The 27,118-nt window shown below is 36.2% G+C and overlaps 1 protein-coding gene across 1 annotated transcript in view; it reads left to right on the top strand.

Annotated features, from left to right (window-relative positions):
- Positions 1–27,118, top strand: part of ECPAS (Ecm29 proteasome adaptor and scaffold) — a 116,291-nt gene that overhangs the window by 47,362 nt on the left and 41,811 nt on the right. Inside the window, exons 6-20 of the mRNA XM_036747843.1 lie at positions 1,865–1,988; positions 3,298–3,378; positions 5,564–5,786; positions 6,953–7,044; positions 9,329–9,463; positions 13,613–13,775; positions 14,297–14,469; positions 17,879–17,980; positions 19,154–19,277; positions 22,122–22,267; positions 22,786–22,840; positions 23,728–23,842; positions 24,778–24,846; positions 25,756–25,873; positions 26,186–26,353. Coding sequence (XP_036603738.1) covers positions 1,865–1,988; positions 3,298–3,378; positions 5,564–5,786; positions 6,953–7,044; positions 9,329–9,463; positions 13,613–13,775; positions 14,297–14,469; positions 17,879–17,980; positions 19,154–19,277; positions 22,122–22,267; positions 22,786–22,840; positions 23,728–23,842; positions 24,778–24,846; positions 25,756–25,873; positions 26,186–26,353 — 1,888 coding nt within the window. The remainder of the gene's footprint in view (positions 1–1,864; positions 1,989–3,297; positions 3,379–5,563; positions 5,787–6,952; positions 7,045–9,328; positions 9,464–13,612; positions 13,776–14,296; positions 14,470–17,878; positions 17,981–19,153; positions 19,278–22,121; positions 22,268–22,785; positions 22,841–23,727; positions 23,843–24,777; positions 24,847–25,755; positions 25,874–26,185; positions 26,354–27,118) is intronic.

Genomic DNA, 27,118 nt, shown 5'->3' on the forward strand with positions numbered 1-27,118 from the left:
TTGGTATTATCCTTCCCATTTCAGATCTTAAGGTTCTTCTGATGCCCACTCTCCTCACTCCTTCTTTCGTGTTGTAGACTGTTCCCTTAGATCCCAGTTATGATAAAGAACAAGTTCTACCCCATTTTCCTCCTTTTTTTATGAGTTCCATTTACACCTGCATTCCTTTTCTCTCTCCAAACCTGAGAGCAATCAATCCATCCCTATGTCCTTTTTTTTTTTACTTATTTAAGGCTTTTAAAAGCATTAAGGTACTGAAAAGACACTTGTTCCTTCATCCAATAATAGAATTTTAATGCTACAATATCACACACCCCTTTCCAAATGCTTAAATAAATTTACTTATCTAGGTTTCTCTTGACTCTTGAGTTTAAATTTCAAAGTTCTTATTCATTACTTATCATTTCCTCAGAAATGCTTGAAAGTCCTCTATTCTGTTCTTTCACTCTCTTTTTTTTTTCCTTCAGTAGCTTTCTACTCAGCTTTGCAGAGTAAGTTATTCTAGTTTGTAATCCTATATCTTTTGCCTTTTGGAATATTGTATTCCAAGATATCTTCTTATTTATGGTAGAATCTTCTAGGTCTTATATGAGCCTTACTGTGTGGTTCCTTAGTACTTGAAATGTTTTTTCATGTATGCTTGTGGCATTTTTTTTCTTTGAAGTGGAGTCTCGATTTTGTCTGTCATTCTTGGCTCTTTCAGGGACTGAGCTGTAGATTTTTTCTATCTTAAGTTTGCCCACTAGTTCTAATTGATCTGGTCAATTTTATGACTTCTTGAACGAGTACCCAGGTTTGTTTGTTTTTTTAATGGTTTTTAGGACGTTAGTGATTGTTAACATTTCTCCTTGTATTATTTTCTATGTCAGTTCTTTTTTTATATCAGCTTACATTTTGTTCTATTTTCAATCTTTTGATTTTGTTCTAATATTTCTTACATTCTTATGAGAGCCATTGATTTCATTTGCTTTATTACAGTTTTCAGGAACTCTGTTTCTTGGGTAAAGTTTGCCACTTCCTGAGCTTGAAGTTACAAACAACATTTCCTTTCCAGTTCTTCCCTCCAGAGCTTATTTGTCACTTCATATATTCTAGGTATTCAATATAGTCCTTGTGCAAAATCAGTTTTTTATTTTAAATCTCTGTTTATAATTAGTAGTAAGAGGAGGATGGAGAGGAATCAAGGATAATACATGTCATATCAGTGTATATGGTTGCAACTCCTAGTACATGTAGGCTTGTACTTTGGCAGTTAAATATTACTTTATCGAGAATGTAATGAAAAAAAAAGAGATTTTAACGATGCTTAGAAATGTAAAGTGGTTTTATTTTTGTAGGAGGTGGTTAATGAAGAGTGATCCATAATTTATTTTGTTCTTTTTTTTTTGGAGGGGTGAGGTAAGGCACTTGGAGTTATGTGACCTGCCCAAGGTCACACAGCTAATGTCAAGTGTCTGAGGCCGGATATGAACTCAGGTCCTCCTGACTCCAGGGCCAGTGCCTTATTCACTCTATTCACCTAGCTGCCCCAATTTATTTCATTTTTCAGAGTAGAGGATTTGTTCCATTCTTCACATTTATATACCTGATCCATAATTCATCTGTGTCTGTTGCATAATAAACACTAATTGAATACTTTACATCTCTGGTTATAGAATAAAGGTAAAGTGACAGAGTAGTTCATCTTTAAGAGTCAGAGTAAGTTGTTTATAATATATTTGAGCCTATAGGGTGTTATAGAAGAACAAGAAAATTTGTTTAAAGAAAACCCCAGGCCATTGCTTAATTGTACTATGTTATTTATTAAAAATTCATTCTCTTCTAGTTGATAATTATTTTACCTTTTCTCATCTTCTTTTGAAAGACGAGAAGAAGTCCATGGAGAAGCACAGCGTGTACTAAGAACTCTTCCGGGAAAAAATGAAAAAGAAAGTACTAACAAGCAAATGCCTTCCTTCCCAGAAATGGTACACTATATTCAAGAGAAGGTACAGTATGTAACTTCAGATAAATTTATATCTTTGATAAATCTATAATGAAACTTAAGTATTTTGCCTTTATTCTTTTCACATTAATTAAAGTAACAAATGGTTGAACAAGATTGAATAGGAAATATAATAAAAAAAAACCCACAAAACTGATATTGAATGTAAATACTTAGACTGAACAGAGTCTAACTGAACTATTTTAATGACGTGTGCATCTCTGAGCTCTTGATAGAGGTAAGAAGGTATCGGAAAGTTTGTTTTTCGGTATGACCTAATCAAAAATTGCTGAACTTCAAAAACATAATGAAGCTGGTATATGTGAAACAGTGATGTGCCACTCTTGTGATAGTTTGAGCTGTGTTGCGTGGCTTTTTTTAATGTCAAAACTGAAAGACTCTTTCCAACAGCCAGATCTGCTTTAAAAGCAGACATACAGCTCTCTTTTGGAGGCAAAAGTAGAGAACAAACCTTCAAAAACACCCTTTTGCAGTTGAAGACAGCAGGACTTTTGGTCTCTTTTTTCCTCGCTTGTGCTCTCTGTTGAATGATGGTAATAACTAACATTTACATAGGGCTTATTGTGCCCGGCACTGTGGTGAGTGCTTTACAGATGTTGCATCATTTGATCCTCACAACCCTGGGCAGTAGGAGCTATTATTAACTTTGTTTTATAGTTGAGGAAACTGAGGCAAGCGGAGGTTCACGTAGCCAGCAAGTATATGAGGCTGGATCAGAACTCAGATCTTCCTGACTTCAGGCCCTGGTACTGTATTCACTGTACTCCTTAGCTGACCCATAGAATTGTCAGTTCCATTGGCCTGATCTTCCCACTCATCTAGTCAGCCATCACATTAACCTTATCGTAGTGTTTTCATGACCGAAAGCACACGTCACTGAACATATGTGAGGGAGATAATACAGGTTACTGTTGCTTTGCCCCCATATAGGTTCTTGCTTAAATAGATGTTCACTAGGTATTTGTTGGATGAATGAATGGTATTTTCTTAAAATCCCTCTCTCTTTCCCTTTATCACATTGTCACATTCTATCTATATTTACAAGGGATTTATTATTATCCCTTGTGGTAGCTGGTATGGGGAGACCTGGATATAGCGTAGCATTGCTATACCTATGATGTAATTTATGGAGTAGATACTACGGTTTTAGAAACAAAGCCTTCTGAATATTCAACATGTGTTAAATTTGTTGCCACAAAACTTATTTGTGACCTGTAAATTTCACATGTGCATCATTTTTAATAATTTTTCTCTCCTACATCCTACTTTTTTGACATAGTCCTTTTCTTTAGGCTTCACATCGAATGAAAACTCCAGCCAAATATATGACAGGGACTGCCGTTCTTCCTTTTAATCCAGCTACGTTTGGAGAGGTAGAGTTTTCACTTCATTTTGAGCGTTGATTTTTATAAATATTTTAAATACACATTTGTGAGTTGGTAATGTATGTTTATGTATGTATGTATGCACTTGAACATGCATATATACACACTGAATTTTTCAACCAGTCCACTGCTTTTTAAGAAGCAAGTTTTAGAAATAGGCAAGTTTTTTTTTTTAAAAAAAAGTTTCATTGATTGGTTTTGTTTTTACATCACAGTTATTTCCTGAAATACCCTTCTCTCTGCTAAATGTACCCTTTGTTATAACAAAGAAAAATGGTTAAGCAAGAACACCTCATGTATTGGAAAATTGTTTTTCTCTACAATGTTCTTGTCATCTTAGCGATTGTTCTGGTTTTGCTCACTTCACTCTGCATTGGTTCGTAGTATCTAGGATTCTCTGAAATCATCTCTTTCATCATTTCTTCTGGTGCAGTAATATTCTATTATATTCATGTACCACAGTTCGTTCAGCTATTATTTCCATTTGATGACTACCTGTTTAGTTTCTTAAGGTCCTTTTTTTTTCCCTTGCAGAATTACATTCAGCTTTGCAGGATAAGTTATTCTAAATTCTCAGATTTTTTTTTAAACTTTTGGAATATTGTATTCCAAAATTCTTTAAGCATTTTACAAATAATATTTCATTTGATTTTCACAACAACTCTGAGAGGTAGGTGCTATTCTGATCTCCATTTTACAGTTGAGGAAACTGAGACAGATTGGTTAAGCAACTTGCCCAAGGTTACATAGCAATTAATTGTCTGGGGCCAGATTTGAATTTAGGTCTTCCTGCCTCCAGGTGTGGCACTGCACCGCCCAACTTCTTACTTACTTAATTAGTAATTTAAAATGTTTTCACATAGTAATGATTTATGGTTTGCAACTTTTCTGAAACTTCTTGTCCTTTGATCTCTTATCTGTTAAAAAATAGTTCTCGGTGTTAAGTATTTGTATCTTTGATAAATCTATAATTAAACTTAAGTTCCCAATACAGCCTGAACTTCAGACTTTTATCAGTGATTCGCTTTAAAAAGTGATCCCCATTCAGTGGTTTCTTTTCTTACTCTGTCTTCATTGACTTTATTCATGTGAAAGCTTTTCAGTTTTATGTAATCCAAAAGATCTGTTTTGTCTTATGATCATCTCTGCTTTATGTGTTTCTGTGTGTTATTAAGCCATAGTTGTGAAATGCTCTTTGTATTACTTAATTTTTTTTTCAAATAATGTGGCCCTTTCTCTTCCAATTCAAGTTTTTTGTGTTTTATGGGTAAAAGTCTGATTTAAACCTAAGGACAGGGATGAGTCTTATCAAAGACAAAAGAAGAATATAACTATGTGTTGTCAATTCAAAGTAAGGTATAATAGTTAGAACCTCACAACATTGGAACCAGTAACTAACAATCCATATACTTATATTTGCTGAAAACTAGGAATTTTTTTAACAGTATAGTTTTAAATTTTATAATCTGTATAAAGTAGTAGTTGTTTATGTTCGTAGAAAAGTTTTGAAGATCAAGAGAAACAGTGTAATGTGTAGTATAATTTACTGCATTCAGAGAAATTTAGTTATAAGTTTATAGACATATAAAAATGAAATTGATCTTAAAGGGTTATCTTGCCCAAGTCCTCATAATATCAATAGATAAAATATTCTTAAAGAACAATCGCTTATCCTGTAAGACTCTTAAAATTTTGATAACATTCCTTAAAAATATATTCGATTTTCCTTCAGTATCAATGTTCTTAACCGATACTGACTGAAGTTTGTCCTGTGGCGCCCTAAGTTAATCACTTTATTGCGTTGTCCTTAGTGACAATTGACAAGGTTTAGGAATCTTTTTTGATCATAGTAGTTTTTCTAAACATTGTCCCAGATTTCTGCCTACCTATATGTCTTATGTCTTTGGCTCATAAAAATAGCAATTTTTAGCTAAATCAGCATGACTTCCAAAGTTGATTTTGGATTTTGTAACTCAGAATTGCATACTTATTTGTTAATTGTGTTTAACACATTTTGGTGGCTTGAAGTAATTGGCATTTCACAGTCATTTTTTCATAGCTACCTTAAGGAAATTTAAGTTCTTGTGAAGGTAAATTGGAAAAGCTGGAAGCCTTATTGTTCCTCTACATTTTCTGAGTAGCTTATCTAGAGTCTTCTTTTTTCTCTCCTCAGATAGTCCTGTATTTGCGAATGTGTCTTGCTCACAGTGCAGGTGTGGTTCCTACCTCGCAGAGCTTGGCAGATATGCAAGACCATGCCCCAGCAATTGGTCGTTACATAAGAAACCTAATGTCTGGCAACCACATAACATCATCATCTTCCACTAAGGGTGGGGAAAACAACCCGGTACAGATTTATATTGGCCTCCTTCAGCAGCTTTTAGCAGGTGTTGGAGGTAAGAAACCTCAGTGCTAATGAAAAACAATAAAGATCTTACAAAAATAATTTAGGTGATTCTCATATTTCACTTGTGAAATTAAAGGGAACATATTCAGTTTATGCTCAGATTTACTGGAATTAACTTTTGTTAAAAGCTTAGTTTTTTTATCTATATTTATATAGTCTATCCAAAATTTTCTGTGGTGTCACATCAATTGGTCATATAATGGTCACCTTTGTCCTTCATGGTGACAGAGGTCATCTTTGAGTCTGAAGGTTTTTAAAACTATAACTGCAAAACCAGATTTCCCAAAGAAAGGAAGGGAATTGTTGATTGACTCAAAAGAAGAGATTTTCTTGGGGAATTTTCAGGTTATATAGTAATTAATAAAGCCATTCCAAAGTGAAGATCATAATGACATATTAGATGGGCAAAGGAAAAAATATTCTTTTATACATTTAGACTGAAATTCTGATGCTGGGATTTTTAACCTTTCTTTCGTAATGGACCCCATGGGCCTAGTCTTATTCTCAGCCCTTCTCAGAATGTTTTTAAATGCATAAAATAGAATATATGCAATTAAAAAGAAAGCCAATTACATTGAAATATGGTTATCAGAGTATTTAAAACATAAGTTCACAGATTCCAAAACAAGAAGCTCAGTTCCCTTGGTTTCTTTGACATTTATTTTAATGATGATGGTAATGAGGACAACAAAATATAGTAATAGTTAGCATTTATACAGTGCCTATTGTGTGCCGGGCACTTTACTAAGCATTTTACCGACATCTCATTTGATCCTCACCACAACCCTGAGAGGTTGGTGCTGTTATGATCCCCATTTTACAGGTCAAGAAACTTAGGCTAACGGAGGTTGTGGGACTTAGGTTGCACAGCCAGTTAAGCATCCAAGGCTGGATTTGAGCTCTGGTCTTCCTGCCTCCAAGCCTAGCTGTTCTATCTACTGTGCCACCTAGCTTGCTTCCTAAGTCACAGTAATGTGGACCCTTGAGGTGATACTTGCCATGCACAATTGAGAAGTGATAAGATCTCGTCTTTAGAGCAGCGCACTCTATAATGGTCAGCTTCAAAGAATTTTGAGAGAACTTTAGGGATTATATGATGAAATGTGTATTTGTTGGTTCTGATGGTTTTTAATATGATTCTGAATTTCTGTCTAGGATTGCCTGTCATGTATTGTCTTTTGGAAGCTGTTTCCGTCTATCCAGAAAAACTGGCAACCAAATTTGTAGATAAAACAGACTGGATAAAGGTAATTTCAGTGCATGCGTATGTTTGGTTCTGATGATTCTTCAGAAAATACTAGTTTAACTTAAGTTAAATTTAAGTGTTTTTCAAACTTGGCTCGTATGACCTTTCTTCTTACTAGGACTCCTCTCACTCTTCTTTATGGGCCCCTACCATAAAAAAAAAACTTTTAGATCATCTTGTAATTTTTACCACCATGAAACATATTCAAGGATCTCTATAAGGTAGATTTTTATGACCCCCTTGAAAATTCTTTCTTGGACCTTTCTGATCCCATGTTTGAGAAATGCCAACATAATTCTCTGGATTGTTTTGGGCTATCATTGTCAGAGGCATATTCCTTACGGACCAAAGAATAATGACCAGTGATGTTTGCATAGCATATTCACAAAGTATTTTCCTTGTAGCATCTTCGTTTTACAGATGAGAGGTCGGGGATTAGCCGTGTAGCAGCTCAGCCCAGATCTTTTCATTCTGAGTCCATTCCTTTTTCCAAGCTAATGGCTTTATTGTACTCTTTTAGTTGATAGGTTATCAATAAAGGTAAAATAAAATCATCATCCACCATGTTAGAGTGAAAGTATTTGAATCTGGTTATTGTGTCTTTCCCTAAAAACTCCAGGCCAGATGGCCCTTATTTTCCCCATTGATTCATGTGTGACTTAGTTTCAAGCCTCCGCACTAGCCTTCAGCGATAAGCAGTTTGAGACACAGGTTTCAAGCTTAGAAGGGGCAACAGGAGAGACTAGAACTAGGAATGTAGCCGACATCGAGATAATAGTTGAGCTATTCATGGAAGAGAGCATAGAGTGAGGAGATGGAAAAGAAAAATATCTTGAAATACTGACAGTAAGAGTTCAAAGGGTCAGCGAGACGAGGAGCCAGTGTAAGTATCTGAGGTGAGATTTGGGCCCAGCTCTCTAACCACTCTACCATGTAGCTGCCTTGCGGGAGCAGGAGAGGAATCTAATTGAGAGTTCGATGTGATAAGAAAATATTGGCCATAGTCACTATGGGGAATAAAATGAGTCAGAGCAAAATAGATAACTTACGGAAGCCTTTATGGGGTTGTGGATTGTAAATCTGTAAAGAAATGAAAGTTTTAAAAGATTTGTTTCTATTTTAAATTTGTTTTTTTTTATTATGAACTTATAACAACAAATGTAAGCATTTCAGTATACAGAGATCAGAAAAAGGATTGTATATGTAACTGAACTTCTTTTTATATATGTTTTTTAAAGAATATATTTGGCACAAGAGGAATACAGTTTTCCCGATTATTGGTATATCCTCCTGAATTTCCTTAAGTTCTCATCTGTTTTAATTTAATTTAATTTTCATTGATACTTTTCTTGTTTCACTATCTACCAACTCCCTACCCTTAATTTTTTTCAAAAATGTATTAATTTATATATTTTAAGGCTGAGTCTCCTTGAGTCAAATAGTTTGGAAGTACATTGGCTACACATAAGCCCAGTCTGACTGCTGATAAATAACATGGTTGCTTTGACCTGCCATCTCCCTCCTAGGCCATTTCACTCTTCCTAAAGCGCCCTACTAACCTATTACCCAAATAGTGTCTGTATTTATTGGAAAATATTGGCCAGGAAGTGATTTAGAGTTAAAATAGAAAAATGCTCTCAATTTTATTTTATTCTATTCTTTTTAATTAGATTTCTATTTTTTTATATTTTCTCTGATGTTTGCTTTACACATTACCTGTTGTATAACTTGACTTTATTGGTGAAATAAGAGTAAATTAATTTTTACTTCTTGCCAGTTGATGGTGTGAAAGTTGTTTAGCAATCATCAGATTGTCCTACGCTCTATTATGTGGTAGTGTGTCATTGTGACTCTTTCACTTGGAAGAAATGGTTGAATGATTGAGTATTCTTCCTCTAGGCACCAAACAGATCAGAACGCTCGTCAGGCATCATTTGCCTTACTGTTGCTTATCTTTATTTTCACATTTCAAGTGCAGTTTGCCCGTGTTACTGTATCAGATAGTTTGTACTTACATTTCACAAAAATGTATTTAAGGGGCAGCTAGGTGGCTCAGTGAGTAGAGCACCGGCCCTGGAGTCAGGAGGACCTGAGTTCAAATCCGGCCTCAGACACTTGACACATGTACTAGCTGTGTGACCTTGGGCAAGTTACTTAACCCCAATTGCCCTGCCTTCCCCCCTCCAAAAACAAAAACAAACAAAAAAAAATATTTAAACCTTGTTGTCACGGTGAAGAATTCTCACCTTTCTTATCTCTTATTCCCTTCTTCTGCACATTTTCAGAGTCTTATGAATACGAATAAGGAAGAGATGCGAGAACTGGTGGCATTGTTTTATTCAGTGGTGGTGTCCACGATGTCAGGAAATGAGTTGAAGTCAACTATACAGCACCTTATGAAGACCACAAAGGACAATCATGTAAGGAATCAACTTTTTGACTCTCTTTTTAGTATGTGGCATCATATATTTCTGATCATATCACTTACCGAGTAAACTTTGAAGATTCCATGTATATTCTTAATGTACTTCACCCGTCTCATATTTTAAGGGTTTTAAAAAACAATTAGGGCTGTGTGTGCGCACATGTGCACACAATATGTATGTAGGTGCCTTTATATAAAATGTGCATTCATAGAATTCATAGAACTACAATGGACCTTAGAAGTCATATAGTCCTGCTTCCTTAACTTGCCCAAGGTCAGAACTGAGAGAGCCAGGATGTTGAGTTCAGGTGGTCTGAGTCCAGATTCTGTTCTCTCCTCTGTACCCATCCCTCTAGAACATGTACCAAAAGATACTCTGACATTGAACTGAAGAAGTATTTAGATCATCTGTGTGGCCATTTTGATGGTGATATCACTGAATGTTTTCATAGCTGCCAGAATGATTTTCCTAAAGCACAAGTCTCAACATGGCATTCTCCTAGTCTGTAAACTCCAGTCATTCCCTGTTACTCCCAACATCACAAATCCTTTGTTTGGAATTCAGAGCTCTTAATAACCTGGCCCCCTCTTACAATTTAATGCCTTCCATATGTGCTGTAATCCAGCTGTACTGACACACTTGCTGTTTGTCTTCTGTCATACTCCATTTAATTATTTATTCCTTTTGCCTTTATTATGTTTCTCTTAACTCCTGTTTTTGAACTTCACAGTTTCTACTCAGCTCTGGTCTTTTTATCAGGATTGCTTGAAAGTCCTCTAGTTTATTACAGGTCCATTTTTTTCCTCTATAGAGTTATACATAGTTTTGGTAGGCAAGTTATTCTTGGATATAAGCCTTCATCTTTTATTCTGAGATCTCTTCTCTTTTATAGGGGTGGCTGCTAAATCATATGTGATCCTGACTGTGGTTCCTGGGCACTTGAATTCTTTCTTTCTGACTACTTATACTATTTTTTCTTTGACCTGGAAGCTCTGGATATTGACTATAATATAATGTTCCTGAGAGTTTTCATTTTGGAGTCTTTTGGGGAGGTGATTAGTTAAGTCTTTTTGTTTCTGCTTTGCTCTCTTGCTCTAAGAGATTTTTTTTTAAGATTTCTTTAAATATTGTGTCTAGACTTTTTATTTTTGCTTGTGGCATTCAGGTACTGCAGTGATTCTTACAGATTTTTCTCTTTAATCTATTTTCTTGGTCAGTTGTTTTTGCTATGCGATAGCTTAACATTTTCTTACATTTTTAAAAGTTGATAATGTTTTAATTTTTCTTATTGTTGAAGTCATTGGCTTTTATTTAATCCATTCTAATGTTCTCAGAGTTTGTTGCTTGGGCAAGGTTTTGTACCTCTTTTGCCAAGCTGTTAATTATCTTTCTGATTTTTTTGTTCCATAATTCTCATTTCTTTACTAGTTTTTTTTTCTTCTAACATTTATTTCATTTATAAAAAACATTTTTAATTCTTTTTTTTTAACTTGCTTCCTTTCTTCCAGGAATTCTAGTCGAATTTTTTGCCCATATTATGTTTTTCTTGAGACCTTTGCTTGTAGATGTTTTCAAGTCATTCTCTTCTTCTGAGTTTGTGGCTTTTGCATCCTTGGTGGGTGATCTGAGCCAAGCTGCTGCTTGCTTTGGGACTTTGCTCTTTCTCAGTGCATTTCCCAAGGTCTTCCATGACATCCTACTGACAATGCTACCCCTATATACAGGTTCCTTCCCTACTCTTCCGTATGTCTGTGACCCAGATTTGGGTAGTGGGTGACAAAGCTGTCCTGGTTCCCTGGGGGGTGGCCTAGTATGGCTCTCGGACCTTCTGTGTGAACAGCCTCTCCCCATGAGCAGGAATGCTTCTGGCCAGACCCTTTCCCAGGGTCTGCAGACCTCCATCTTTCTCCCTGTGCCCATCTAGGCTGGAAAAATGACTCTGTGACTTTTTCTTGATTTCTCTGTCAGGATTCGATCTGTGTGATTTTTCTAGGTCTGTTTGGTTGAGTTTTGGTGGGGAGCTTGATGTGTTTCTTGCTACTCCACCATCTTGACTCTTGACTCTCTCTCCTGTTTTGCATAGTCCAATGTAATCCTACTAGAATTGTTAAGAATTGATCCTACTAGCTAGATACAGCTGTTGCTTTACAAAAATTCTTGTTCATTTTTCTTTTTTTCTTTTTTTATTATTATTTAATATTTTTAGTTTTCAGCATTGATTTTCACAAGTTTGAATTACAAATTTTCCCCCCATTTCTACCTTCCCCCCCGCTCCAAAATGGCATATATTCTGATTGCCCTGTTCCCCAGTCAGCCCTGCCTTCTGTCCCCCCCATCCCCTTTTCCCTTTGTTGTAGAGCAAGACAGATTTCTGTGCCCCATAGCCTGTGTATCTTATTTCCTAGTTGCATGCAAAAGCAGCTGCAGCTGTAGTTCTGTAGCCGCACCACCCCTGCTGTCCCCGCGGTATTGGCCGAGCCACGAACTCCTTTCACTCTGTCCCCCGCAGCTTTTCCCACTAACCTTCTCTGTTGTCTTTGGTGTTTGTGGGTTGAGAAGTCTGGTAACTGCCACAGCTCAGTGATTCAGAGTGCTAAGGGCCTGTTCCCCTTGGCTCCCGGTCTTGCTGGTCCTGGCACAGCCCTTGCTGGGCTCTGCTCTGCTCCGCTCCCACCTCTGGTCGATAGACCTTACCCAGTCACCATCCAGGCTGTCCTGGGCTGGAGCCCTGCTTCCCTCCGTTATTCTGTGGGTTCTGCAGTTCTAGAATTTGTTCAGAGACATTTTTTATCAGTGTTTGGAGGGTCCTGGGGGAGAGCTTTAGGCAAGTCCCTGCTTTCCAGCCACCATCTTGGCTCCGCCTCCTGTGCATTTTTTCTTAAAACAATTGAAAATTTGATACTTGTCATCTACCTTATGCTTTTTTTGATTAGATTGTCTTTTTATAGTTTTTTTTATAGGGGCCACACATATAGAATGAATGAACTGTTGACAATAGAAGAATTAGAATAGAATACAATAGCATGTTAATCTTCTGTTAATTATTTCTGTTGACCACACAAGATGTTTTAGCATATTAAATTAGGCATCCTTGGATAGCTGATCAAATAGAGGGGACCATGAACATTTCATGCTTTTTTCCATGTATTTGTGATCCCTGTATATACCTTTTATATTAGCTCTCACTGTTTTGCCTTGAATTTTTATTTGAGGCACTGATATGTTTGACCTGACTTCAGCTGTCTGAAGGGACCTGTTATGTACCTCACAGTTTGACACTAAAAAAACAAAAATTGTTTCTACTTCATAATTGATTGCAATTGCCTAAGTCATGTTTTATTGTCTCTGAGTTAAGTTTAAAAGTTCAGTTTTTCTGTGAAATCGGTGGTCTATATGTCAAGGAATTCTGTGATCTCTATCCCACTAGTTGATCTTTAAGGAAGTCTTGTCTATTATCTGTGTTCTTCAAGGAAGTCTGAATTATTGTCTATGTGCCAGTAACTAACCTTGCAGGTAGATCCAACAGTCAGCCACAAAATGGAAAGAGGGATGGCTGCTAGCCCTGCATACTTGGTCTCCAGAGACTTATATTGTTTTTCCCATCTGTGATGCTACCTTTTACTATGGGTCCTCCTTTTGTCTGTAAAAATTATTTGTAAACCCCACCTCAGAGTCTTAGCTATTGATAAGGAGGCTGACACCCTATTTCTTATTAAATTCATACTTTTCTAATAAATTGATAATGCTTGGAATTTTGTGCTTCAGATTACCTTAATTTTAATTGTGACAGTACTATCCCCTGATGTAGTTGCTTGTGGAATGTAGTCAAAGAGATGATGTTAGAGTCTTAGTTCTGTAACATAAAGAAACCTCTTATTGAAGTGATCCAATAATTAATTAATCTATTTCGGAGTTTTTCATGCTGGAAGAATTTATTTTATGATTATCAGGTTTTTTTAATCACACTTGTCCTTTAGGCCTGTCTAATTAAAAGCCAGTAAAGTTAAAAATGACTATGGAGAACATTCATTCCTTAATCCATTGATCCTTTATCTGAAGAGTTGCCATAATGTGTACTTGCATAATTAAAATGAAATTATGAGAAAATATGACAATGACATGCTGTTCTGTTGTCAACTTTAGAGCCCAGAAACACAACATGGATCCTTGCTTGCTTTGGGATTCACAGTGGGACGTTATTTGGCTAAAAAGAAAACCAAAGTGGCAGAGCTACAAGACACCGAGACTAATACTGCATTTTTACCAGAGCAAGAACAGCTCATTCAGAGTACAACTGAAACAATAGGTAATTGATACTTTTTATGCTGATTCAACTACATTTTTATTGTTAATGTTAAATCTTTTTAAATGGGATTTTCCTTTTCTTTTGTGGCATGACACTTTTAGAAAAAAAGGTACATTGTTTTCCCAGACAGCTATTTTAAAGAAACAAAATTTTTGTTTAAATTGAAATGTCTTTCTATCCAAAGGTTATTCTGTATTTTTATTAGCTGTAATAGTATTCTGCTTTTTAGCATACATGACTACTTTTCATAATTTTTTCACACTGAGATATCTACTCTGAAGATTTTGTTGTTTGGAACAATGAAACTTTTAAAAACTCACTGTATGCCATTCCCTCATAGTATACAATTTTTTGAAAATATAAAAACATGTACATCCATTTAAAGCTATTATCCGACATTTGATAAATTTTTGAAAGATGCCAAATAACATACCAGCCTTCAAATGCACTTCAATTTCATTCTAGTCACAAAGAGGACAATGTAGAATATTCTCTTTATGTTCTTTTATGTGTGTTTACAGGTTCATTTTTGGACAGCACTTCTCCTCTTCTGGCAATTGCTGCTTGTACAGCCCTGGGTGAAATTGGTAGAAATGGCCCTCTTCCCATTCCCAATGAGGGATCTGGCTTTACCAAACTCCATCTTGTAGAAAGTTTACTCAACAGAATACCTTCTAGCAAAGAAACAAACAAGGTAAGAGCATTTAAAAGAAAAAATTTCCAGTTCAGTTCTATGATTTCTATTAGTCATCTACTATATGTACTTGTAAATGTTGGAAAGGCATTAAAAAAAATAACTTAGGCCTAGAATTAAATAAGAGGAGGAGTTTAGGCTGTTATCTTTGGGAAATTGCAAAGTTCTTTTGATGATCCCATGATTCTCCATGAAACAAAGGTGTTAACATTAATACTAACATTCTTCTAGTGTTGCTATATGGTTATAAGTTATAAAACACTATAGTTGCTGAAGAATTGAAGTTGGCACCCAAAGGTCATTGAAGAGGTATGTGGTGAGCTTACTTAGGCTGCATTGCATCAACAAGAGATTACAAAGCAGAAGTGGTATACAGGATGTTGTCATAGGTATCTGGCTGAAGAAGAAACTGGCCTATTCTTTTGGTGTGAGCAAGTAAGAACAAATGGGCAGCTCATATGCTGCATTTGTCTCCTCATGGTGTTAGGAAAAGGCAGAAGTTTCTCGTTTATTGGGTAGAAGTTGTCCCTATTCATCCCAGCTCTCTAAAGTGAATTTATGGATAAACACAGACAGGATTGATGCAGGCACAGGTGGTTTGTGATATATATTATTGGAAGGAATGTCTTCATCAGAGATCTGTGATGTCATTTCAGTATTAGATGTTATGGAACAAATTCCTCAGTGCAGGACAGGTGCAGATAACCTGTTATAAGAAATCTGGGGAGGGAAAGATTACTCCTAGAGGTGTCAGGGAAAGCTTCATGGAGGAGTTAAGCCTTAAAGGATGGAATTTTAGCGGTCAGAGATGGTGTTTGGAATTGGGGAATGGAATCAGTTGTTAAACATTTATTAAATGGCTACTAGGTTCCAGGCACTATGCTGAGTAAAAGTCAGTAGGTGGCGTAGAGGAGGGAGAGCATTCCAGGCTTGGTGGACAGCCAGAGAAAATGCCCAAAGCCATATGAGTCCATTCTAGTTAGGAGGGAAGATACAAATAAAAGCAGAGTTGGGAGGAGGCAGAATGACAACGTGGGGGTGGGGGTAGTGAACCCCTTCACCACCCAGTGTGTATTTGTGAACTCCTATTCACAACTTGTGAATAGTTCACATAATCTATGGTCAGGCCCTTCTATGAAAAGAGGAATGGTAAGAAATCAGGTTGGATTAAGGTCAGAGCCAGATTGTGAAAGAAAGGAAAGGAGATTTACTTTATTTAATAGGCAGAATGCAGTAAAGGGCTGACATAATCACAGTGGTGTATGAGTAAGATGACTCCATCTGCATCGGAAGGACTCATTGGATCCTCAGTGGACTTAGAAGTAGCAAGCTCAGTTAGAAAGAAAGCTTTTTCGTAATCTAGGTGAGGGGGAATGATGGCCACAATATAGGAGGTTTGCAGCAAAAGTAGAGGAGAACACAAAAGAAGCAGACATTGTAGTGGTGAGGTCAGCAGGCCTTAGCAATAAATGGGTGGGTATTAGGGTAGAGGAAAAAGTTAAAGAATCAAACTGACAGTTATCTATAAACAAGTACATTGATAGTGTATAAATAAGCTAAATGATTATTCTGTAGTTAAAAAAAAAAGCACTGGATTTGTAGTCAGGAGGCCTGGGTTGGAATTTAGGCCCCTTGGTAGTAGACCTTGGACAAGTCACTTTCCCTCTTTTAGGTCATTTCTTTTTTCAAATGAGCCATTTGATAATATAATCTTAAAGTCCCTCTGTAGCTCCAACATATTGCTGATGTGCATTATGTGAAAAGGAGGAAATGAGAAAGGAACTAGATGAATCTTATGCATTTGTGATGTTAGTAACTGATATTTTCTATGTACAACTAGTTTTACAAAACTAATTCCTGTTGTCAATTTGGGCAAACCAAGTGTAGATAACATGCTTGTTAATTCATAAAGAAGGACTTCACACTTGAGATTTCTACAGATTTTTAAAAACAGCCTAAAATTTCGTTTCTTCATATTGTTCAATTAGGCCAATTAACTTCTGAAGTCAGATTGGTTATTTTAAGAAGTTTATGTCTTAGTTAACTGTTAGAGCACTCTTTCAGAGAAAAAGTAATTGGCATTTAAAAAAAATTTTTATTTAAATTTCCTCTCCCTCTCTCCCCCCACCCTCCCCAAGATGGCATGCAACCCTATGTAGACTCTATACACACTTTCCTATTAAACATATTTTCACATTAGTCATGTTACGTAGAAGAATTATAAGGAATGGGAGAAACCATGAGAAAGAAAACAAGAGAAAAGAGTCTGCTTCGCTCTGCATTCTGACTCCATAATTCTTTCTCTGGCATTTTCCATCATGAGTTCCTTGGAAAAGTTTTAGGTCTTTGCATTGCTGAGAAGAGCCAAGTCTATCAAAATGAGTCCCTTACACACTGTGGCTGTTACTGTGCACAGTGTTCTCCTGGTTCTGCTCACCTCACTCAGCATCAATTCATATAAGTTTCTCCAGGTTTCCACCTGCTCAGGATTTCTTATAGCACAATAGTATTCCATTACATTCATATATCATGACTTGTTCAGCCATTCCCCAATTGATGGGCATTCCCTTGATCTCCAACTCTCTGGAGCCAATTGGTTTGTGTCTCAGTTAACTGTTGGAATGCTCTTTCAGAGAATTGGCATTTTAAAAAAAAAGTTTTAAAGAATTACTTGATTTTAAATATGAATTCATAAAAATAAAAATACCTAAAGATAAAAAATTGTGAACTAAAATAGGATTCAATATGATGATTAATAAAAAGAGTATAAATCTTCTTATGGTCTTTCTATAGTTTTGACTGTTAAACACAATGAATACTACCATAATATAATTCACTATTAGAAGAACAGTTACATAACAGTGGCATATACCTAATTTGTTTTTTTGATGTAATTTATGATTTTAATGGAATAAGAAACTCCTACCAATGTAGATCTCCACCTACTTTGTAGTGAGTTTCCACCCCACTGTGTATCCAGCTTTCAGCTTTAGAGAATTGATGGAGCTCTGAACAGTTTATCTCAGGGTCACACAGCTAATCTGTGTCAGAGGCAGGACTTTGAAACCAGTTCTTCCTAGCACTAAGGCTGGCTCACAATTCACTACACCATGCATACTCTAAACATTAAATTACAAGATTGAAATCAAAATTTTTAGTTTAGCAATCCTAGAGTAAAGATCTCACATTTTTCTCTTTTTCTTTAATATATGACTAATTTTATATATTAAGTTTTAGGAGTTATTTTTGTTTCTGTTCCAAAGCTAGTAGATCAAGCTTAGTGAGATTGGGTACTTAGGGATGAATTGAGGTATCTTTATGAGAGTTATGGAAACTACTCTTTTGAATCTCACTGTTTAAGAATAAAACTTGTATTGTGTTGTTAAAAGAAGACGTTTTCTCCTTTTAGATGAAGGAGCGAGCAATCCAAACATTGGGCTATTTTCCAGTTGGGGATGGAGATTTTCCTCACCAGAAGCTCATTTTGCAAGGCCTCATGGATTCTGTTGAGGTAAATTTCAACTACTACCTTGAATCATCTAAAGAAATTTTTAACCTGGGGTCACTTATTGATTACTAGATTTTAATAATACTGATTTAATTTGTAATTCTCTGCGCTTTTAAAAACATTCTTTTGCAGCCCATAGGCTTCACCAGACTGTCTGAGTGGTCAGTGACAAAAAAAGGGTTAAGACCACCCCACCCCTGCCCCAATCTGACCATTTTATTTATCACTTGATTTTTTATCTTGGTAATTTTGTCCATAAGGGAATTGGACTAAAACTCTATTATTATATGGATAGTCCAGTTCACTTTGCTTTTATATACAGAAAAACATTAATACCTAAACTCATGTGACTTTTTTCTCTTAAAGCAATTTCACTAAATTCTAAGTGCGATCAGCTGGAATTTAAAATGACTTGCTTTTTTCCTTGCATATTTTTCCCTTCTCATTGGCTTTATACACTGTATGTTAAAAAATACTGATTCATCTCTTGAATTTTTTTATAGAGGTTGAGTATAATTTGTGTTTCCTAATGGTTTTTGATAAAATAACTTAAGGGCCTACATAGTTGTATTGTCAGCTTTTGCTTCAAATAATTGAAGTAATTATTTTGACAGTCAAATGTAACCAGTATGCCCAGAGATCATCTTTATAAGTTATTTTAAGTAATTAACTCTTGGGTGGCAGCTGTGTTCAGATTTTTCCAGAAAGGATTAAAATTAGTCTCTGGTATCTCTCTGCCTCTTACAGACTCTCCCCACCTTCACTCTAATCAACATGAGAAAAAGAGTGGTAAAGGAAGCAGAAATTGGTATAATTGTTGATATGATTAGATTCACAAGTCTAACTTGCGACCTTCTACGATATCTCAGGTTCTGAGAAGAAATTTTTACTTTGATTCTCTTCTGAGTTAAAAAATGAATGCATGCTAAGTAGGCCTTAGGCACGAGCAGGGAAAGAGTGATCTTATCTCATAACAATAGAAGGAACTGACTTAGGGAATGGAGTAGAAATCCAACACATTGAGAAAACAAGATTTCAGCATCTTTATATTCTGTGGGAATGTTGAGCCTGTAGGACTCCTTGTTGGATTATTGGTTTAACAACTTCTGCATCTGGGGAAACACTCTCTTCACCCTGGGAGCTATCATGGTGATATTTTATTTCATCCTTCTCTAGGCAAAGCAAATAGAACTTCAGTTTACTGTTGGTGAAGCCATTACTAGTGCTGCAATCGGCACGAGTTCAGTGGCTGCCCGGGATGCCTGGCTGGTCACCGAAGAAGAGTACGCACCACTCGCTGGTGAGCCTTTCTCAAAAGCTGCTTCTGATTCTCTGGCAGAGGCTTTTCTTTCTTTGTTCACTTTGAAAGCCATACTGGCGTATGGATGTCAGGTTTCCACATAAGAGGAGTGGTAAGGGCCTGGGGCAGTATGTAAAACCACTGAGGCAAGCACACTGAAAAACTTGATTTTAATGTGAATACAAATTTTGTCAGTCTCTAGTTGAAATAATGGAATTAACTAATATTTCAGCTGAGTATCATTCAGATCTCACCAGCTTTTCTTTTTGATTTCCAAACATCTTCTGTGTGTGTTTGGGGCTTTATCATCAATCCAGAAATCTTTCAAAGGCCTGTGTTATAAAATAACTCCCAGCTTTAGGGTTCACCCATTTTGTGTGTCTGTTTCTAAAGGAGGAAATCATGTAAGTAACCCGTGGAAAGTCCTAGAATTGGTGGCTTTGGGAAATCCTCCAGGAAGGTTGACTGGCAGGTTTGGGGTTTCCATGCTCCTTTGTGTTGCTGATCTATTAGGCATGTAGGGCGACACAGGCTGTGAGGCTGATTAGCAAGTTGCTTGTCCATTGAGGATGGGACCTGGACTAACAGTGTATAGCTGTGCAAAAGAAAAGGAAGGGAAGGAAGTCCAGAGTCGCAACTGCAATGCCAGAAGCCTGCCTGTCACTGCTTCATCTGCAGACTTTTCTAAGCAAACAGATGTGGTGATGATTCAGAAATTCCATTAAGTCTAAACTGAAGAAAGGGAACACAATAGAAAAACCCACTGTCTGCAAAAGAAACCATTGGAAAAGAAAAGCAACAGGTGAATTGTAATGAAATAATGTATTCCAGTGTTTTCTGTATACTATGCTATGTGCCGTGCCATTGGTCTGTGTAAAATGCCAAGAGTCTGGATGAAGTTTAGTGACTGTGCTGCTATCCCAGTGTCACAGAAATAAAACTGGCACTAATTGAGGGCATACTGCTTCTTCTCTTCTGCTTTTCTGGTTAGTTTGGATTTTAATTGCGTGAAAAGACTTTGCACAGTGATAAAAGAAGAACCTGGGGAAGATTACAATAAATCTAGTTGTTAAGAGTAAATAAAATGCAGACTTAGACCAAGATCCTGCTAAGCCATACCATGCAGATAAGCATGTTTTTTGTTCAGATGCTTTTTATTATGAGAATACAGCTTTTAAAAAAATATTAAAATAAAGTTTTAAAACTTGGGGGAAAAGGTAAAAAAAAAAGAAGGCATAGTTTGGAGAAGTCTTTCACAAGAAGAATTAGTAGGATTTATTAGAATGCGGAAACAAGTGAAAGAAGGAAATCAAAGATAATTCTAATCAAATTTTTGGATCTGGTGGATTTTGAGTATTCCTAATTACAATGGAGAAAATGTCTCTTCCCCTCTTCTGTCCCCCACACCCCACTTCAGTTTCAAGTATCATCACTACAAAATGTGGAAATATTATAAACTGGATAATAACAATTATAGAGTGAAGGTGGGTCACCTGTGTGACCTGGGCATCATTTAACTTTTCTAGTCCTCAGTTTTCTCATGTATAAAGTGAGGAGTTTGGACTAGACAGTCACTATGATTCTTTTTCAGCTTCATACCCTATATTCTTAATTTCTATAGATTCCACAGTGACAGACATACTTGAGGCAGTTGAAACCATGAGAATGTGTGAGTTGGTTGAAGTTATTTTAGATGCAGAGGGAACAAAGGTGTCCTAGAAGCCAAAATTAGAGTACCAAGGTGGAAGGAGAAAAATGGTCAATGCTGTGAGAGTAATGATGTTCCTCCTTCACTCTCTTAAAAAACGGCTTTACATACGAATATCCATTTCACATCTGCTACTTAGGAGAGGGGAGGAGTTAGATATTTTGTTTTAACCAGAGTATCTGTTTCCAAGTACCTTCTACACAGAACGTTCTTGGCACATAACTAAATTTCCCGTGGAAGTAATATGATTTCCTCTTCCATCCTACTTGGAAGAATGAAGTAAATTCTTTCCCCTTGTGAAACAGCTATTTCTGTACTTTATGAGTTTCTCATAATTGTTTCAGGAATTGATGATGTATTGTTTTGGAAGGCAATAAGTAATCTTAGTTATTTAATAAATCAGCAAGGAATATTCAGATTGTACCTCTGGGACCTTTGAGTTGATGGATATGAGAAAATGTGCAAATAGGGGGGGAAAAAAAAAGGAAGGCCAGGGATACAGTATCATTGCAGAGCTAAGACTGAGTGAAAGCCAGAAGAGGTCTAAAACGAAGGGAAATTTTGTTAATTAGAGAGCCAGAATTCCAGAGGATCAAGTGGACCAAAGTACATTCAGATGTGGAATGAGACTTGGGGAGGGGAATTGGATTGGGTTGGACAGGGATGGGAGAAAAGGCAGCATGGGTTAGAGAAGAGGATTTGCTCTCTACTAGTTTGGATTTAATTTCACAGGGATTAGGAATGGATGAGGGTGTGGCAATTTGCTAACTGGCCAAAGTGGTGGTATGAAGCTCACTCCAGAAGAGCTCAGTGACAGACTGTGCGTGTCTCATTTGAGCATCAGTCTAACGAAGTGTGGGAAAACCCAGCACCATAAGGCTGGCCACGTGTGGTGAATTATTTTTAGTCATTGCTATACTTAAGAGATTACAAAGTACTGTGAATTGCCTTGATGAAAAAGAGTATGTAGTCACACCAGTGAAATCACTGATCATCCTAAGGATCAGAGTTTACAGGGAATGTTACCTTCAACTTCATTTTTTTCAGGAGGAATAGAAAATAACTAAAATGGTTAAAATACTTTTTCTATTTTTGTTTCTTTTTTACCCCATCTCTATAATGTTTACATCCAATAGAAGCCAAAGTGAATGATGTGGTTCCCTGGGTGTTGGACACAATTTTAAATAAGCACATTATCAGCCCTGTCCCCCATGTGAGGCAGGCTGCCTGCATCTGGCTCCTTTCTCTAGTGAAGAAGCTGAGTAGTCATAAAGAAATCAAGGTAAGCAGCATTATCCATCATTGTGAGCTAGAAAAATGAGCAACTTTATTGAAACCCAAATGTGATATTTCTAATTTAGAGGTATACAGATGGGTCACAATGTTTCATTTTTAAGACAAAATAGGACATTGAGATAGAGGCCATTAATAAATCACAGTAGACCATGTCAGAAGATGGACTTGAAGAAAGGAAGGGAAATGTACCTTGAAGGTACAGTTATATTCGAAGAAGATCATGAGGAAGAAGGATTAGGCAGAGTTAGGGATAGGAAGAAATTTTAAAGAAAGAAAGAAATGCAGGATAGTACAATGACAGGATGAACCGTTATCTAAGTAGTATCTGGCCCCTACAGTCTTGCACATCAGTTTAATTAGAGGTTGCTTCAAGGATGTAAGTCTAGATTGGCCAGTACTAAGATATTTGGCGTTGTCCTAAATCATCCCCAATCTTGAGAACTAGGAATAGTATTTGAGTGAAGGTTTATGTACCAGCAAGTAAAGTCGACTTTTTTCTTCCAGTCTCATCTCAAGGAGATTCAAAGTGCATTTGTTTCAATTCTGTCAGATAATGATGGTAAGTAGTTGGTAAATATAGGCTTTCATTCATTCTTACTTAAAGAATTATTTTGTAATTCATATTTTTTTCCCGAAGTCAAAATAGAATTTGAAGAGGAAAAGAAAATTATTTTTATCTGTATTTCTAAAGAGCAGATAGAGTAAAAATATCTAATACACTGATACCAAAGAAAGCTGTTTGTAGAAAAATAACTTTTTCTATAAAACTTGATCTTTTAGAAGGGTTAGAGAAGTTGTTTCAAAATGGTTAGTTTTTAAATTGAAAATTCAGTCATCACCCTTGCACTTAAAGTGGAAATTTAAACTTTGATTTTTGTTTTTATTATTTACTTTATAATTTTAATGGCCTTTGTCTTTTATTCTGCAAATGTGTTTTTACAAGAAAATGAGAGAGGAAAGGGAATACGTAATGTTTCTCTTGATCTTTATGAATATTTTCTTTTATATTTTATATAATTTTATATTACTTTTTCATTAATTTTCCTTAAATTAATTTTTATATGGAAATGTTCAAGTCTAGTTAAGTTGGGTGAAAATCTTAATTTAATTTCCTTAGGATATAGATATTTGTTTCTGAGTGTAATGATTTGGGTTTTTATGTAATACACATATGTTCATCTCAATGTTATCTTCAATTCTGAGCTTCCAGAGAGACTGTATATATGTAGTACTCATTTAAAATATCCAGTATAAAATCATATACACTAATCAGGCAAACAAATGCTTTTTAATGACAATGAACCCAATTATGTTGTAGTACTATCTATTCATATATACTGTATGACTGGTTATCAGCTTATTTAAATAAAATTTTAACTTCTTACATAAATTTAATGTACTATGAATATCTATAAAATAACATTGCTCTGTCCAAATTTTTTGTAGAACTCAGCCAGGATGTTGCTTCAAAAGGCCTTGGTTTGGTTTATGAACTGGGCAGTGAACAAGATCAACAGGAACTGGTGTCCACGCTTGTCGACACATTGATGACTGGGAAAAGGTGAAGTAAACTTGTGTTTCAAAATGAGTACAAAGGAGATGTTAGCATGTATATATGCTATAATGTAATAGGCTCAGCATGAGAAAGACCTATGGCTTAAGTCCTGCTTGTGACACTTACTGACTGGATCACCCTGTACTAGTCAGTCCCTAAGCAGGCAGATCTCTAAGAATGGAAATGAGAGAGAAGGTGCTCTCTCTGCATTTCTGGAAGAAGGTCTGGGGAGTTAGCATATGGACACAATTCCAAATCTGAGATGAAAAAATGTAAAAACAGCATGTTGTCCAAAGGCAGGGAGATTGAACCTTTCCTTTCAGTGCATATTACAGAATTTCTAAGTTACTTTGATTACGCTCTCTAGAACACTTTAACAGTTACCCAGTAGAAATGTGCATTAATATTGTTTGCTAGAGAGAAAGGCAACAGTAAGAGGATTCAGTAGCTACTGGGAAGATCAGAACATTGGATTTGAAAAATACAATAATTAAGCTTGGTTAGTTGAATGGGAGAGAGCAAGTAAACAGAAAATGACTCCAGAAGATGGCATCTTGCCATCTGTGTTAGAACAGTTGCGCCCTTACAGTTTGTATCAGTGAGCGTAAGAAAGGACAGTGATTTTGACCAGTGGTATCTGCTGTATTCTGTCTTTCTTAGATACCAAATGTTTATTCTCAGTAATCCACAGTTCAGTGTAGTTTTAATGGAATCTGTTTTTAATGAGTCAACTTAAACATTCTGTATTGTTTTTTAGAGCTGTGATTAGTCAAATAAAAATGGTTAATTAACATTTGTAGTTCTGGTACATAGTAAGCAGTCAAAAGTATTTGCTACAGTACAATCAAGAAACCTAGGTTTGAAAAAACTCCCATATTAATTAATGGACTAACCAGTATGGGGGAAAAAAAAATCTAAGGCCAGTTCTGTTTTCATTCTAGAACTAAGCATGAGGTTTCTGGCGAGACTGTGGTATTCCAAGGGGTATCCCTTGGCAAAACACCAGATGGGTAAGTCTAATAGCAGAGAATTCAGTCTTTTAACTAAATATTATCACTTTTCATTGTAAATAGGTTTGTACCTGATGCTTCTTTAAAATTCCACAAACAGCAGAATAGGATACTCCTAACGTTGTTCTATATATGCTCTTTCGTCATACAGTTAAACCTCATTATTTGGGATTCCACCTGTTCTGCATTTAAAATTTTATAGTCCTCTTCCCCTCCACCTCAGTCCTCTTTTAGTTTATAAAGTCTGTTGTATTGGTGCTGCTGTTCTCTTCTTAGAGCCCTACTTAGCTGGAACTGCAGCCTTGTCCATACCTCTTTCACCATTCACCAGTCCCTTCCTATTTCCCTGCTGGCAGTAATCTGCTTTGCTCAGAGCCCTGCCTCAGTTTGTGTCGTAGCACCAAGAAAAACCAGGTCAAAGCTGGCAGAAACTCATTCTCCCACAGCCCAGCTGTTCTCATCGCTTACCCCAAATAGGCAGCCTTTCTTCCTATGCCTGATCATTCAGTCTAATTGCCGTCTTCTCAGTAGGGCTTCTACTCTACTAATTCTCTCTTGAGTTGCTTTTGTGGTATAATTTATAATAAACACTGTATCTGAAAGTAATATGAAAAATGCTTCCTTTGCCACTCTATTAAGTTAAATTGGCTATATTTTCCTATAGTATTGATAAATGTTTTTTTTTTCTATAGCTGAATTGTTAAATTTAATTGAACTGTAATGGATTTGGGAAGATAGTAGGAAAGCCTCATTTTTTTAACCCAAACTCTCCATTTTGCAAGTTTAAGGAAACATGCTTTTAATGAACTGTATGTATAGTATTTGCAATATTAGCAACATAAAGAGATTTTTTAAAAATAATAAATGAGGAGAAATGGATTACTGCTTTTTTTTCCTCTGTTTCCCAAGCCAGGGACTCTCTACCTATAAAGAGCTTTGTTCTCTGGCGAGTGACCTTAGTCAACCAGATCTTGTCTATAAATTCATGAATTTAGCCAACCATCATGCCATGTGGAACTCTCGGAAGGTAAGCTGCTGCTCTTTACAATAAAGCAGTTTTTATTTTCTTCTAAGATCAATATACTACATTGACAGTTAAGGTGCTGCATATTTTCCAAAGAAACACTTGACTAGGATGCTATTTGTTACCTTCAGATACTGTTCAGTTCAGGGAAAGCTATTCAGAAAAAGACACTAGTTCAGGCTACTCTTATTTGAAAGTTGGTGAATATAAGACCTTGGGGATGTATTTACAGTGGCCTGTCTCTTCTGATTAAAAAAAAAAAGTTTGTGATTCATTTTAGCACATATTTCACTTTTTTGTGTGTATCTCTTTCAGGGAGCTGCTTTTGGTTTTAATGTGATTGCCACTAAAGCAGGCGAGCAGCTGGCTCCTTTCCTGCCTCAACTGGTTCCTCGTCTTTATCGCTATCAATTTGATCCAAATCTTGGAATCCGTCAAGCTATGACAAGTATTTGGAATGCACTGGTCATTGACAAATCTGTGGCAAGTATTTATATACTAATTTCTGTATTAGTCAGATGTTTTATGTCCCTTATCTCCCCAGCACAATATATTAAATTAATTAATTGCCCCAAAAAACATTTGTTAAAAGAGGTAGGAAAATAGTTACAGGATAATAAGGACTTGGAGTATGCCATGTGGAACGTCTGGTTTAATAGAAAGATCCTCTAGAGTATGATTCAGAGCACCTGGATTGGAATCCTAGCTCTGTTACCATGGGCCATTCACATTACCTCCCTAAGCCTCAGTTTCCCTATTTATAAAATGAAGTTATTGGTACTTGTCCCTATTTCACAGGATTGCTTTGAGGAAAGTGCTTTGTAAGCCCTAAAGTACTCCATAAATATGTACTTGGTACTCCTTGTCCTGGATTTTGATTCTTGAGAGCGGCTGGCATTCTTCTGTTCCTCTATTGAAAATCACTTGTCAGGCACTTACCCATTATAATTTCTTTAAGATTTGTAATTTTAAATAATCATTGAAAGAATTCTTGCAGTCCTTCCCTTAATGTACTATAGAAACACAACTGTACAAAAATACAAAAAAATTTCCTCTTTAATATAGGCTGTAATGCTACTCAAAAACACTAAAAACCCCTAAAAAAAAAACCCCAAGTCTTTTTTGAATAAAATAGATCATACGGTGTTGGATTAATTGACTGTCTAACTAGTTGAAAATTTTATTAGATGGTGTTTCAGCAATCTGGCTAGCAGCTTCTGTGGGGGTGTAAGATCCACCCACAGCCAG

The sequence above is a fragment of the Trichosurus vulpecula genome, chromosome 2, assembly GCF_011100635.1.
Source record: "Trichosurus vulpecula isolate mTriVul1 chromosome 2, mTriVul1.pri, whole genome shotgun sequence".
Taxonomy (NCBI): domain Eukaryota; kingdom Metazoa; phylum Chordata; class Mammalia; order Diprotodontia; family Phalangeridae; genus Trichosurus; species Trichosurus vulpecula.